Source organism: Pelodiscus sinensis, chromosome 1 (genome assembly GCF_049634645.1).
Source record: "Pelodiscus sinensis isolate JC-2024 chromosome 1, ASM4963464v1, whole genome shotgun sequence".
NCBI classification, from domain to species: Eukaryota; Metazoa; Chordata; order Testudines; family Trionychidae; genus Pelodiscus; species Pelodiscus sinensis.
In genome coordinates this window covers 114160364-114176496 of record NC_134711.1, presented here as the reverse complement: position 1 = coordinate 114176496, position 16133 = coordinate 114160364, and the positions used below count along the sequence as shown (strand labels likewise).

General features: G+C 43.3%; 1 protein-coding gene across 1 annotated transcript in view; it reads left to right on the top strand.

Moving 5' to 3' along the window:
• The window catches only part of PLCZ1 (phospholipase C zeta 1), a 117524-nt gene that overhangs the window by 36632 nt on the left and 64759 nt on the right, over nt 1–16133 (top strand). The window contains exon 4 of the mRNA XM_075897749.1: nt 13714–13915. Within this exon, the coding sequence (XP_075753864.1) occupies nt 13714–13915 (202 nt within the window). The remainder of the gene's footprint in view (nt 1–13713; nt 13916–16133) is intronic.

Genomic DNA, 16133 nt, shown 5'->3' with positions numbered 1-16133 from the left:
AGGAAATCTACCTCAAAAATTATGATCTCTGATGACTCTAGAGACTTCAGCAGCATCTTGTCTCCTGTTGAATACTCTCAAACCTGTGGGTTCCTCAGGTACCAAGCACAGTGCTAAACCGATAGACTGCGAAGTATCAGGCCATGAATGGAGGCAACAAGAAGAGCTCTTCTTCTGCTCACTCAGCCCTGAAGAAGCAAACTCGCATTCCAACTGTGCCACCCTTGCTGTGGCCCATACTCCCGATACCAGCTCACTCAGCCACTATTACTTTGGTGTAGGCTAAGGACATGGTAATGACAGAGTGCTTCATACTGCGGGAGTTTAATTTCCCCTAAGAGGTGGCTGTACCTGGAACACTCAACTTATAACTGCTCGGCTCACACATGTTTTTGGTGCTGAGGCCATTGGAATCTTCAGAAATATGCCCAGTACTGACTGCTTCACCTCAGATTTCTCCTTGTGCTCCATCTTTTCAGAGTGAATCAGAGGAAGAAGATTCTGATGAAGACCTTGCCTTGGTCTACCAAATATTGGTACAGGGCTTTCTACCTCATCCCTGTAGAGACCTTCCAGAAGTTTCTGACATGTTATTTGTGATCTCACTGGCATGAGCACTCATGAGTGTTCCCTCCTATGCCTTATGCATCACCTCCACAGCTATAATGGGGGCCTTGGGCAGCATATTGCTAGAAATTCTCAAAGACTTTGAGCACCATCTGTTACAGTGATAGATAGCCTCCACCTCTAGGAAACCTGAATCACAGGAGCTGATGTAGAGGTCTCTCCTCCCAATAACCTCATCTCTCGATAAAGCAGTTATGCCCCCTCCTGCATCCTTACTGGATGATTTTAAACAGTTTCAAGATCTGGTCAAGAAAATTGCTGACTTGTTGCAGATCCTTCTCAAGAAGGTTAAAGAATCACATAATAAGAATCACATCATAAGATGCTTGACATTTTCCATACAGCTTCATCTGTCTGCATAGGCTTGCCTATCGATGAAGCCCTTCTGGACACTATGAGGCATATCCGGCACACTCTGGCTACAGTTCTACCTAGAATGCGATAAGAAGTGCTTCAACAGATAGCTCAGAGTTTTTCATATTTTTCCTAATCCTTTGGTAGTTGATGCCATTAATGTAGGAGTAACCTGTCACGCTATGAGAAAGATCATAAGTGTCGGGACCTGTTGGTAAAAAATTGTATTTGTCAGTCTCTTTGCAATTCAGAGTTGCAAACTACCAAGGGTTAATGGCTAAATAGTTATACAAGTTACACTAAACTGAATTATTTTGTGGAGCATCTAGAGGCCGAGCATAAAGAGGAAATCCAGGCAATTATTAGAGAAGGCCAGCTGCCCACCAGAACATTACGGCAAGCCCCTTTGTTGCTGCTAACACAGTTGACTGTTCCATCTCTACAGCAGTTATTATGAGAAGGGCCTCATAGCTTCTGCTCTCTAGGGGTATGTCTAGACTACAGGGTTTTGTCGACAGATACTGTTGACAAAGCTTCTGTTGACAAAGAGCGTCTAGACTACATCCAGTTCTGTCGACAAAGCAAGCCGACAAAGGACAGTGTAGATGCAATAAGGCCTTCTATCAACAGAACTCTTTCGATAAAAGGCATTATTCCTCGTAGAATGAGGTTTACATACATCGACAAAACTGCTGAGTTTTGTCGACGTTATGTCGACATAACTCAAAGGCAGTGTGGACGCAGGTATAGATTTGTCAACAAAAGTCCACTTTTGTCGACAAAACCCTGTAGTCTAGACACACCCTAGTGTGCCTAAGAAGATACTAAATACCTTCCCTGTGATGGTTCTAAGATATTTGCTTACAGTACAGATGAACCTCTGTGCACATTAAAGAACTCCAGGGCTACTTTGCATTCTCTTGGGACCTATACACCTTCTCATTAAGGAAGATTTACCGAATCCAAGATGTCTTAGAGATCCCATTCTGGCCAGTTCCCAACCACTGAGATCATATGAACTGCAACACAAAAGACAGAGAAGGAAACCTTTCACTTAGTCTTTGACCTCAGAGCCTTCCATCTCCAAGTACCAATTCTCATCGGGTGGTTATGAGTCTGATTTACCATCCTCATCTTTAGCAGCTATAGAAATTCATCTGCCTTCAATGACCAATTTTACCATTTGAGAAAGTCTTGAGAATTTATAACTACAGACAAGTGGATTTTGGAAACAATCTCCACAGGGTACTTTTTCTCTTTTTCATTGAACTATCCCCCTTCAGATCCCTTGCACTGAAGCGTGCTTCATCAAGAAATGCATTCTCTCCTGCACATGAGTGCTATAGAACTGGTTTCTATGCAGCACAGATTCCAGATATTTCATGGTGCTAAAAATTATAGCAGTTAGAAACCCAGCCTAGTTTGGAGACTTAACACTTACATGAAGGAACAAAAATTCAATATGGTGACACTTGCAGCAATAATTCTATCACATGGTTAAGGAGATTGGTTTTCACCCTTCAGCCTTCAGGATGCATGTTTTCATATTGTGATCCACCCCTTTCACAAATGTTTCCAATGTGCTACTGTCAGTCAGACCACTTTCAGCACAAGGTGCTCCCCTTTGGACTGTCAACTGTCTTGAGGGTCTTTTCAAAAGTCATGTGCATAGAAAAGTAGTTTTGGTGTTTACCTGGATAATTGGCTGTCAAAAGGCTGCTTCCTGGAACTAACTTCACAGGTAACTTCTGAAGCCATAGATCTTTTCCTCCTGTTGGGCCTACAACTGAACATTCAAAAATCCATGCTGACCATCGTGCAAAAGTTAAACCTTATTCCATGAGGAATAGTACCAATTTCAAAATTGCTATTTCGAAATAAGCGCTGTGCAGATGCTTATTTCAAAATAGGGGGCCTCCAGCCTTTCCCAGGGTACCCTGGTGGCCACTCTGGGCACTACCAAGAAATCTCCTCTCTCTCCCTCTCTTCCTGGAGTCCTTAAAGGGGTAGACTCTGGCCACAGTGCCTGTGTCATCTTCAAACCTGCCAGCCCAGAGCCAGCAGTCACTGCACCTGACCCAGTGGCCCCAGCATGAGCCAGGCAGCTAGTGCCAGCCAGCCCCCCACTGCTCCCCAGGACCAGTCTGCCAGCTCCCAGGAGCCTGCCAGGGGCTGGAAAAGGCGGGCACCTGCCTGGTCCAGTGCGGAGATCAGGGACCTAATTCAGGTTTGGGCGGATACCTCTAAATGTCCATAATCTCCGCATTAAACAGAGGAACACAACCGTCTACAGTCGGATGTCTGCCAGCCTGGCCACCAGAGGCCACATACGAACCCAGGAGCAGGTTCACATGAAAATAAAGGAGCTGCAGCAGGTGTATGCTAGGGCCACAGGGGGCAGCTCCCAACCAGGGCCAGACCCAGACCGCTTACCCCTATTTTGATGCCATGGACCACATCCTGGGGGGCAGGACAGTCCATGCACCCCAGGTGGTCATCGACCCTGAGGCAGAGCTTGCTGCCTCCTGCTGCTCCAGCTCCTGCTGTCTCCCCAGCTACCGCTCCTCCTCCCACTCCTTCTCCCCCTCCTGCTTCTTCCTCCCCACCCTCCCCACACCCACAGTACTGGGAGACAGTTGGGCTGGTGAGACCCCCCAACCCTGAGCCCTGAGCTTCTCCTCTCCCTTCCTCCCCTTGCCTCCCCCTGCCAGCTCCCTCCTCCCAGGTTTCCCTCTCCCCTCTCCCACCCTCCCTCCTCTCCTCTCACACCTTCTTTCCCCCAGTCTCACCTCAGTTTCATTCCCCCCACCCCAGTTTTGTTCAATAAAGAGGCTTTGTTGTAATGAACACGTGTCTTTTATTGTACAGCAGGAAGGGGGGTTAGGGAGGGGTAAGTGGAAGGACGTGAGGGAGGAATGAGGCACGAGCCCCCAGTGGGGCACACCAGGGAGACTGTTACTGCCTGCAGAATGTGCTGCCAAGCTTGCAGCAACATGTCCAGGAAAAGCACCAGAGTGGCCGGGGTGGCTCCGGCTCCATGCTGTGGAGTGCCGTGGTGTCCTGAGTGAGGGGAACCAGATCACGCAGAGAAAACAATGCTTTGCTGTCCCTCAGTGAGGTAGGCAAGCAAGCAGGGAAATCTTAGAACCAGCTGTTTGGGGGGGGGGTCCCTTTAAGCACAGGTCTCAGGTAACTCTTGACCTGATGCCCTGCCAGAACCAGTTCCAGATGGCCTTAAATGAGATTCAGCATCCTATCAGTGTGGACGCGCTATTTCGAAATAGCAAAATGCTATTTCGAAATGCATTTTGTGTCTAGATGCGTTATTCTGAAATAAGATATTTCGAAATAACACTGTAGTGTAGACATACTCATAGATCCCTTTGTTAAGGGCTATCTCAGCTGGTGAAAAGACCGTTGGTGTTTGTTCGGGAGTTCCCTTTGCATGTTCTTCTCCAATGGTCAACCTAATGATGGATGCACCCCTACTGGGGTGGGCAGCACTAAATGATTCAAGAGACCATATTTCATAAAAACCTCCTGAAACTCAAGGAAGTTAGACACTCCTATCTCCAATTTTGCCAATAGTCAGGAGCAAACACATAAAGATTATAATGGACAACATATCATGCACATTCTGTATCAACCAACAAGGGGGGCAACATTTATCTCCTTCTGCACAGAGGCTGTCAAGCTTTGGAATGGGTAAATACACAAACATAATTATCATAGCTACCTATCTTCCAGGAGTTCAGCATGTGACTGGAGACACACTCAGCAGGCACTTCTTCCAAGACCTCAAATTGGACATAGATTCCATTATACTACACCAGATTTTATGCCATTGGAGCACCACCCAAATAGATCTGTTGACTGCAGTGATGGACAAGAACTGAGCCCACTTTTGCACTAGAGGATGTCTGGAATTTGGTCCATCATTTGTAACACAAGCCGGTCTAATTCTTCTACTTCATTTTGTACTATGGTCAGTTTTGGGTATCATATATTTAAAAAGACACATTGCAGAGAATTCACCAGCCAGGAATAATATACAGAGATTTTTAAAATAAGATTTGTGAGGGAATTATATAACGAATGGTCCCCAATCTGCTTGTGATAGACAATATATGAAAACTACCAGGAAATACCTGATGGAATATTATACAGGAAAACTATGAAGAGGACAGATCAATTATTCACACAAGTGAAAAAGCATGGAACAAGAAGTAATGGTCATTCTGTAGTTGTCGGCATGCAGACTGATGGGTGTGCTTGTGCATAGCTCCACTAAATTTAGTGGGGTGACACATTGGCACAGCAGTCTTTCTATATACTGTCATTTACAGGATTGCAGCCTAACACTACCTCAGGGGAAAAAAAGTTAGGCATTAAGAAAAACATTTTAATTGTAAGAATAGTTAGACTAAGGAGATGATAATAGTGTTGTGGAATCATTTATAACTAGAGATATGCATGCCCAACACAGCCATCATCAAGGGGTTCTTTATGTATAATTAAATTAATAATACCACATGGCAAAAGTGCCTTTCGAAATCAAATGACATTAATAACTTATGGACAAATCTTCTTGTTTCAAGGAGACGATGAATACAAAACTTCCACTAACCATCAAATAGTATCTCCGATTTTAAAGCAGATATCACTCAGTGGTTCCAGCCAGGATAGTAGTAACAGCAAATCCTTATATATAAGGAAAGGATGCTCTTATGGAATCCAGATAGTACAAGAAAACAGAAAACTTCAGAATAACCCTGGGTAAAACTAGATCAGTGATATTTTAAAATAGAAGAATATAAAAGAGGTGTTTTCAACAATAGATGGTAAGCAGGAGGTCTCTTGTGAATTGGGGAGAAATTGCTTTCTTACATTGGGCAGAACTGCATAAGAAATTGATGTTTCATGGAGCTGAAGGCCAGAAGGAACCATTAGATTGTTTGATCTGCTCTCCTGTATTTCACAGGCCAAACTTCACCCAAATATCTCTATGTTGAACACAATGACTTTATTTAACTAAAACATTTTAGTCTTCAGAAGTTCAGATTGTATTTCACAGGCAGAGGAAAGAACAGACCAAGATGCCATCAGTGCCCAAGGTCCCTGCTATGGCAGGGAATTGATTACATGAAGCACATCTAGGTTTCACGTAATCAATTAAACCTAGGGACTGCATGCCCTGTAAGATCTCTAACAATTGGACCAGGGAAAATTCCTTCCTGATCTCAAATCTGGTGATCATTTATATTCTGAGCCTGTGAGAAAAACTAGTGCTGTTACGTGATAAAAAAATTAATTGGGATTAATCATGTGATTAATCATGCTGCTAAACAATAGTGTAACACCATTTATTTAAATATTTTTTGATGTTTTCTACATTTTCAAATACATTGATTTCTATTACAACACAGAATACAAAGTGTTACAAGGTTAACACCGTAAAAAACAAAAGAAATAGTATTTTTCAATTCACCCAAAAGAAATACTGTAGTGCAATCTCTTTATCATGAAAGCTGAACATACAAATGCAGAGTTATGTACAAAAATAACTGCATTCAAAAATAAAATGATCTATAAGTTTACAGCCTACACATCCATTCAGTTCTACTTATTGTTCAGCCAATTGTTCTACATTTGCAGGAGATAATGCTACCAGATTCTTGTTTAAAATGTCACCTGAAAGTGAGACGAGGCATTCACATAGCACTTTTATAGCTGGTATTGCAAGATATTTTTGTGCCAGATGTGCTAAAGATTCACGTTGGTACTTCCTTTGCATTGTGTCAAATCTGCAGTATATGGCAGAATGTAGGTAAAACAGAGAGGAAGGCATACAGTTCTCCCCCCAAGGAGTTCATACACAAATTTAATTAATGCATTATTTTAATGAGTGTCATCCACATGGAAACATGTCCTCTGGAATGGTGGCTGAACTATGAAATGGCTAAAATTGTTTAACTTATCATCACATAAATACCTTGCAGTGCCAGCTACAAAAATGCCAAATTAATATTTGTTCTCATTTTCGGGTGACATAGTAAATACGAAGCAGACAGCATTATATCTTATTTGTTTTACCAATTAGCAGAACAAGAAGTAGCACTAAGAGGACTTTTAGACTCTCATGTTTTACATTGCTTTGTTTTTGAATGCAGTTATGTAACAAAAAATAATCTATATTTGGAAGGTGCACTTTCATGATAAAGAGATTGCATTACTATACTTGTATGTGGTGAACTAAAAATACTATTTTATTATTTTTACGGTGCATATATAGTAATAAAAATAATGATGTAAATTGAGCACTATTCACTTTGTATTCTGTGTTGTAATTGAAACCAATACACATGAAAATGCAGAAAGACAAAATAGGTAATAAATTTCAATTGACATTCGATTGTACAGCAATTAATCACAATTTATTTTTAATACTGATTAATTTTCTGAGTTAATTGCATGAGTTAACTGTGATTAATCAACCGCTCTAAGCAAAATACATCACTCAGGAATCTAAGATAGAGCCCCCAAGCTTCCACCTACACAAGTATTCCATATCTTGCTGTGTCTGATCTCTGATGCTTGAAAGGAAGATAACCCCCTCCCCCCACCTGCCAGATTACAAACATACATTAAGAAAAAAATCATCTTGATCTCTACAGGCAACCATCTGAAGCTCTGAAGCATGAGATTAGATTATAGTAACTAATTATACAGAACTACAAGTGCTATGAGCAGGTTTAGGACAACATAGAATCAATTCTATTCTTCACAAAGCCCATGAAAGGAGGGAATTAAAAGGGGAACCCTTAGATTTACAGACTCCAGGGCCACATGGGACTATCTTGAGCATCCAGCTGACTCTATACATAAAAAGTCCATAGAGTCTTTACCACAACATGGATTAAAACATAGTTTGGAAAAAAAATCACATCTTTTTATTTTTTATCATCTATTTATAATTAGAAAAATATATAATCTTCTCTCAGGATGCATCTACACTGCTCTCTGTGCACCTGTGTAAAATGATTAAGTCATTTCTCATCCTCCTTTTTTGAATAATTGAGTTATTTAAGCCTTACATTATAAGGTTTGTTTTCCAGATGCTGGCTATCCTTTGAACTCTCTCCTGTATTTCCATATCCTTCTTGAAGTGTGGATACCAGAACTGGACACTCTGGGCACATCTACACAGCAAAACAAAAGTCAAATTAAGCTATGCAACTTGAGCTATGTCAACTGCATATCTTAAGTCAAAATAGCTTAATTTGGCTTTTGGAGCTGTCTACACAGCAGGAAGTTGAAAAAAGAACACTTTTCCTTCAACTTCCCTTACTCCTTGTAAAATAAGAGTTACAGGAATTGGAGTAAGAATTCCTCCAGCTTGGCATTATTTACAAGTAATGGCTTGCAGTGTAGATATGTTCTTTATTATTTCAGAATAGGGTCAGTTATTCCGAAATAATGCTGCTGTGTAGACATAGCCTCTGTTTTTGTCATGGTCTTACCAATGCTGTGTACATAGGTGAAAACATTTCCTTACATTTATTTGACATTCCTCTTTTGAGACATCTAAGGATTGCATTAGCCCTTCCTGCCAAAGCATTGCAATTGGAGATCATGTAGAAGCAATTATCCATTATGACCCCGTTTTCTGAATCCCTGCTTTCCAAAATAGTCTCCCAGGCTGTACGTTTAACCTATATTATTTTTTCCTGGATTCATTATCTTGCATTTGTCTGTACTAAAACAAATTGTATTGGATTTGTGACCATTTAACTAGGTGATTAGATCAATCTGTAACAGTAACTTTTCATCCTTGTTATTTACTATCCCACCAGTCTTTGTGGTGCTATAGAGAAATTCAAGTTTACTATTCACAACAAACATACTTTTCCCAAACAGGATTTTAATCCTATCATAAAAAAGTTCACGGATTTGCTTGACAAAAATCTACCTTCCATGAAACCAAGCTGAGTAGCATTAATTATATTTTAGCCTCTGATTATTTATTATCAGAGTCTCAGATTAATTATTCCATTGTTTTACCTAGAAGCCATATTAAGCTATCTGATATACTATTATCTAGATTATCTCTTTTACACTTTTAAAATACTGGTTGAACCTCTCTTAACCAGGACTCTCTGGTCCGGCAACATCCCTGGTCCAGAAGGACTAGGGATGTTCCAGGACCAGAGAGTCCCGCGGAGGGCTGGTGGCTGGGAGCCCTGCAGCGGGGCTGGAGCCCAGTAACGGGGCTGTCCTGGGGCAGTGAAACTGGGAGCCCAGCAGCAGGGCCACCTCCCTGTAGTGACACTGTGGGGAAAGGGAGGCAGCAGGGCTGCCCGAAGGGCTAGAGCCCAGTTGCGGGGCTGCCTCCTGGTAGTGAAACTACCGGGCAAGACCAGTAAGCAGTGGGGTTGCCCAGTGGTGGGGTTGGGAACCCAGCAGTGAGGCTGCCTGACAGCACAACCAGCAGCCCCACTGCAGCCCCACTGCAGCCCAGCGATTCAGCTCTGCAGTGGGACTAGGATGTAGCAGGGCTGCCCCATGGGGCTGAGAGCCCAACCGCAGGACTGCCTGACAGCAGGGCCAGGAACCCAGGGGTGGGGCTACCCAGTGAAGATGCCTGGTGCGGCTGAGAGGCAGTAGCACTGCTCAGCTGAAACCCAGCAGAGGGGCTTTCCCCACACAGCCGGGAGCCTGTGTTTTCTGCAGCGGGGTTGCCATGGTGGGGCTGTGAGCCTTGCACTGAGGGGCCAATGGCAGGGGGGGCTGGCAGCAAGGCCATGGCTCGGGAGGAGGGGAGGTCTGGGACGGGAGCAGAAATGACTTTCCCTGGTCTGGCAAAATCCCTCATCTGGGACCGGTCAGGACCTGAAGGTGCCAGAGTGGGGAGGTTCAACCTGTTTTGGCAATACATTGACAACCACCATGGGAAGGAGTAGGAAGGAACAAGAGTAGCAGCAGAGAAAATGCTAATGCCATATTACATCTGCTCTCAGGGGTGGATGAGAGTGCTGCGGGGCCCAGGGCAGCACCGCGGGGCCCAGAGCAGCACAAATTCACGCATGTGCCATGGCCACAGCCAACAGGAATTAGCGCATGCACGGGGACTATTGAAGCGTGGGGCCCGGGGCAGCCGCCCCGCTTGCCCAGCCCTATATCCACCACTGTCTGCTCTTATAGCAGAACTGTCTCCTGAGTTCCAGACAACCCTTTTTCTCCTTATGTGGGGATACAGGATCATGATGTCTCTTATTTTTAAAATTCTATATTAGGGATCCTAATGTTCAAATAACACATGCAGCATATTTCATTAATTATGTCTGCATTTTTGCATTTTACTTATTTTTAATTAATGTTTTAATGTGGACCAGTTGGTTTCCAAGGGATATGGGAGCCTGTTTAGAGCGTTGTAATGTCTTCCTGTCCATGTGTGGGAGCTGGTTCAAGTGCACCAGTAAGGAGTTTGGGTTTGTATGTGTCTCACTTCTCTCTATTCAGAAGGGCTACTAGCACTAGTAGGATGCACCTGGAAGGTATAAGCATAAACACTGAATAAGACCATGATGGCAGTGTTGCAAGATAGTAACCGTATAGTGGCTCTGAGATAAGAGTAACAATCAAATCTGATATCCTATGTAGGTGGTCCCAATTAAATTGGGATGTTTCCTGTAGCATAAAAATATTAAAGAGAAAACATGACAAGAATGTATTAGAAGAGATTTCATGACATTAAAACTTCTATTTTGTAGATGTGAAAGGCATTAGATAAATTTTCACGTGGCGAAATAAATACTTCACAAATTACATCTTAATAATGTCTTGGGCAATACAAAGACCAATTGACGGATGTGCTGAGTGTCTACAATTAGCACTGATTTTAATGAAAGTTACATAATTAGCTCGTCAAACAAAATTGACATATAACAGTACTTAAGCAAAACACATTGACGGAGCACTTCAGTTTGTCCATCAAATGTCATCACAAACACAATTTAGAGAAAAAAAATCACTTTTCTCTGGTGTCTCTCTTCTGGTATAATAAAACAATAATTTCAAATATTTTAGATTTGCCTTTCTCTTAATTCTTGTCCAGAGAATTAACTGTCGTTATGGATTGGTGCCTTTTTGGATTTGCCTTCTGATTTATTTTTTGCTTAACTGGAAACTGACTATTTTTACCAAATTCTCTGAACTGTAAAAATTCAGTAAAATCATCTGCAATAATTGTTTTACAGAGAAGCAGGTTCAGTGCTTTTTTAGTTCAAAATAAACTGTTATTTTTAGGTTCTACATGAGGGGTGAGCAATAAAGAGGTGGGGGTGCTGCCGGTAATATTTACCTGCTCCTCTGCAGGTACTGGCAATTGCGGCTCTCGGTGGTGGTTGATTGCCATTCCTGGCTAATAGCAGCTTCAGGAAGCTGCGTGGACCAAGACACAATCCCCAGGGGACTAGAAGTGGCCCGTGGACTGGTATTTGCCCACCCCTTTTCTACATTGTCCAGCCCTACTCATATCATCAACTTCTACTACTTGAGGCCCTACATCGAAGGTTCTCATACTGGAAGATTTAATATACATCTTTCAGTGGGCTGTATAGCCTTGTAACATCTGACCTATCCTAGGTCTACACAATATCATTTTATATATCAGCAGGGGCGCTGCAACGATTTTTATCCTGAAGGTGCTGAGATCCATTGAACCAAACTTTAAGACCTGTATATAATAGAAACCATGTCATGCCTGGACGACCATGCCCCTTTTAGCCTTAGTTCTAGCCTCTGTGTACATCAGTCTCTTAATCTATATTAAATACCAAATCATATTTGTAAAGTGTAAACACATTTCAAAACACTATTAATGTTTTAGTCTAGACAAGTGCTACTGCTTAAAAATACTCAGTGTTCCATTTTTATAGCTTTAATCAGTGTAATTATAGTGGATTGTTAGTCTGATAGAATATTTGTATTCATAATTTATATTACAGTTTGATAATTGCGTCCCTAAGAAGTAATTCTTTATTTCTGGGCCTGGAACCTTAATAGCTCAGATAAATGTGTTTATGTTTTTGTTTGCAATTCAGGGTATATAAGTTCACCACTTTAAAACATTTTTATCATCCTATTACACCGTTAGTCAAATTTGTCTTAAGAAAGCACAGATAGACTACAGTGAGAAGTTTGCAAAGTCACAGACCAGCTAAGAGCACATTTAATAGTCAGTGCAATGTTTCTTGGCCTTTTTGATCACAGATATTGGCTTGCTGCCTTCCTAAGCTCTGTTAGGGAGATCTCAGAGACTGCCCTGAACCATGTACAGGTTGGACCTCCTGGGTCCAGCAAAATCCGTCATCTGGGACCAGACAGGACCTCTGTGATTTAGTACCTTCCAGACGCAATTGGTCTAGGATGAGAGATTTTGCCAGACCAGGGGAGATTATTTCTGGCCCTTCCTTGCCTTGCCCCACCCCGCAGCCATGGCCTTCCTTCTGGCCTCCCAGCCAGCCAGCTCCCCTACTGCCAGGCTCCTGGCCCTGCTGGGCAGGCCTGCTGCCTCCTGGCTCCCCAGGGCAGTTGTGCCACCAGGCGGCAGAGCCTTGCTGATGGACTCCAGCTGCTGCTGGGCTCCGACACCATTGCTGGACAGCCCCACTGCTTGGCTCCCAGCCCCATTCCCAGGCCCCAGGCCTGCTGCTGGGCAGCTCCACTGTTGGGCTCCAGCCCCACTGCAGGGCTTCCAACTGCCAGCCCTCTACCAGGACTCTCTGGTTCTGGAACACCAATGGTCTGACTGGACCATGGATGTTGCCATACCAGAGAGTCCTGATGCAGAGAAGTTCAATTTGTAGTGACCAGCACCGGTTCATGGACCAGTAGTTGAGAAACACCAGTCTAATGGACTTCCGGGATTGAAATGATATCACTTGCCACAAGCGTAATGCAGGCTTAGGTATTACATGGGAGCAAAAGTTGCCATTTTAATGGTACTGCCTGACATGACACCAGTTTTAAACAACATGTTGAATGCACTTGTTATCCCTAGGTGTTCAGGAGCAGTTGGCATATTTTGCTACAATTGAGAGAATTTTGTAAATGTGATTTATAAATCATCTTTAATATTATTATGATTTGAAATTGTTTGGAAGAGAATATTAATTCATTTCCCTGTTATTGTAATGTTTTAGCTGTTTACTAATTTCTCTTTCCACGGTTTAGCAAAATAAGTCTTTTAGTGGAATTCTAGACTGCTGTATTATCATTCAAGCCTTTTCTGACTGACACTTTGCAGGACTTTTCCTGAGCTCTTCACAGACAAGGATATTAATCTCTTATCTTGGATTGGTGGATGTATGGCCCACGAAAAAAAAATTATCATTAACATTTTTCTTTCTATTGGAGTGCTATTTTTTTTTAATGTGAACAGTGAGAATTTTACAAAGCTTTGGTTCTTTATGTTCTTAGAATGATAAAATCAGACCTAATTCAAATCATTCTCTAAGTTTATTGACTCTAGGACCACAAGTATTTGATGACTGTCTTTAGATATCTGATTAATTTAAAAACTGAAAGAAATAGTTGTGGTCTAGGAACTTTAACATATTCAGATCAGACCATTTAAAAATCAATGCCATGAAAATTACATAGCTAGAAATGTAATTTTAAGATGACTGCTGCAAATATAATTTTTTTTGCTTTCTTTATTTTCACTTTTAGCAAAGAACAAAAATGAGATGTCATTTGAAGGATTTTTAAGATACATGAACTCATACGAGTGTGAGCTATATAGAAAAGAACACCGAAGAATTTACCAAAACATGAACTACCCATTACGTGATTATTTCATTTCATCTTCTCATAATACCTACCTCATATCTGACCAACTATTAGGGCCAAGTAACCTTTGGGGTTATTCAAGGTATTTAAATACTTTTTAAAATTGTAAGCAAATTATTTTGCAATGTGTCTTAAGCTACAATTTATTAATTTGTCTTTCACAAATGTGTATTTAGCAGTAAGGAATCAAAGATTCTGTTTAAAACAATGATGAAAGCTAGAATAACATTCTTTGAATATGACCTAGTGAAATTTTTTCTATGTGTACACATTTTGATATATTTGCCACCCCATCTGTCTACCCTCTAAAGACCACGCAAACCAGTTTTTCATTGGCCTTGCATCTACTACTGTCCCTTGAAGCAAATAATGACAACATCTGTAGCACATTGCTAGTATATTGTAGTGTTTAATCTCCTCATCAGTGAAGATATATAATTAATCTTCCATTTATTCAAATAAATAGGTGATCAAATTCTGGATGCAGCTATAGTGGCAAGGGACCCATCTCTTTGCAGGTCTATGTCTTAGTGTACACAGGAAAAGCAGTTATAATCAACTCCATTTGGTTAGGGTACCCAAATGAGTCATTTACCATTGATGGGGTGCTCTGGCCATGCCTCCTCACCACCTCCCTGGCTATGTCTAGACTACAGGCTTCTTGCGCAAAAGAAGATCTTCCACAAAAACGTCTTGTGCAAGAGAGCACCACACACAAAAGCGCGTCAAAAAAGCAATGTACTTTTGCGCAAGACAGCATCCAGACTGATTGGATACTCTCTTGCATAAAAGGCCACCCAGAACCACTTCAGGCAGGGCTTTTGGTCATTAGTTGCTTCTGAGGGTTGGTGCCGGAGCCTTGCAGAGACATGTGCTTAAAGGGGCCCCCCTGGGCAGCCATTTCTCTGCTTCTGCTGCCTGTTTGTGGAGCTCTTTGAGGGAAAGCAAAGATTCAGCAGTAGCTGCTGTGGTTGCCCTGTTCTCTTTTGAAATGCAACAGCTTTTTCCTGTTGTGTGCTATGGAGCCGGAGATGCCCCTGGGTAGGCGATGGCCCCACATGGCCATGCTGCAGTTCTTGCAGCATTTGCTGCCAGCTGCCTACCTCTTCTTGGTGGACGTGGACCCCGAGCTCCTTCTCAGAACCCTCTCTGTGGCTGCGGCTGCTCCACTCTGGCTGCCGCACCCCATTGTACAGAGGCATTTTTGGAGGCTCGAGACGAGTTCGGACTGGTGGGACCGGCTGGTCCTGGAGCGATGGGATGACCAGCAGTAGCTGCACAGCTCTGAAATGTGCAAGGCCACCTTCCTTGAGCTCTGTGCCTGGCTCGCACCCGCCCTCCAAAGATGTGGCACTCACCTGCAGCCAGCCATTCCCCTGAAGAAGCGGGTTGCAATCACCTTGTGGAAGCTGGCCACCCCAGACAGCTACTGGTCAGTGGGCAACCAGTTTGGGGTGGGGAAGTCCACCTTTGGGGCCCTCCTTATGCAAGTAAGGAGCTCTCGGGCAGCAGTGCCTGCACGGGGGAAGGAGGAAGGGAGAGTGTTGCATAAGAGGGACCCTTGGCAAAGGGGGCTGGGGACTGTAGGGGGGTGTAGTGGGGTTTAAGGGAAAGCCTTGTCCCCAGGGGGTTGTGCTGTCCTACCCTCACACAGCCCTGCTGCTGGGAGTGGGGTGGGGAATGGGCTCATAGGGGATGGCTCTTGGGAGTTTGGAGGGGCAGAGGAGGGGAGGGGGATGGGCACTTCCCAAAGGCTCAGTCATCCCCTTTCTCATTCTCTGTTTTGTGTGTTTCTTTGTCTCCTTCTGCAAGTGATGAGGGCCATTAACTCCCTGCTGCTATGCAAAGTCATCATCTTGAGAACTTGGACGTGACCATGGCCGGTTTACTGCCCTAGGGTTCCCTAACTGTGGGGGAGCCATCAAAAGGATGCACATCCCCATCCATGCACCAGACCATCAAGCGGCCCAGTTTATAAACAGAAAGGGATACTTTTCTGTAGTCCTACAGGCCCTGGTGGACCACCGGGGCCAATTTATAGACATTTACGTGGGGTGGTCGGGTAGGGCTCATGATGCCTGAGTATTTAGAAACTCCAGCCTGTGTGCCAAACTGGAGGTGGGTACCTTTTTCCCATACCGGGAGTTTGTGGTGGGTAACCAGAACATGCCAGTGTGCATAGTGGGGGATGTGGCATATCCACTAATGCCCTGGCTGATGAAGCCATACACCGGCCACCTCGATCCCATCAGGGACCTTTTCAATGCCCACCTCAACCGAGAGAGGATGCAGGTTGAGTG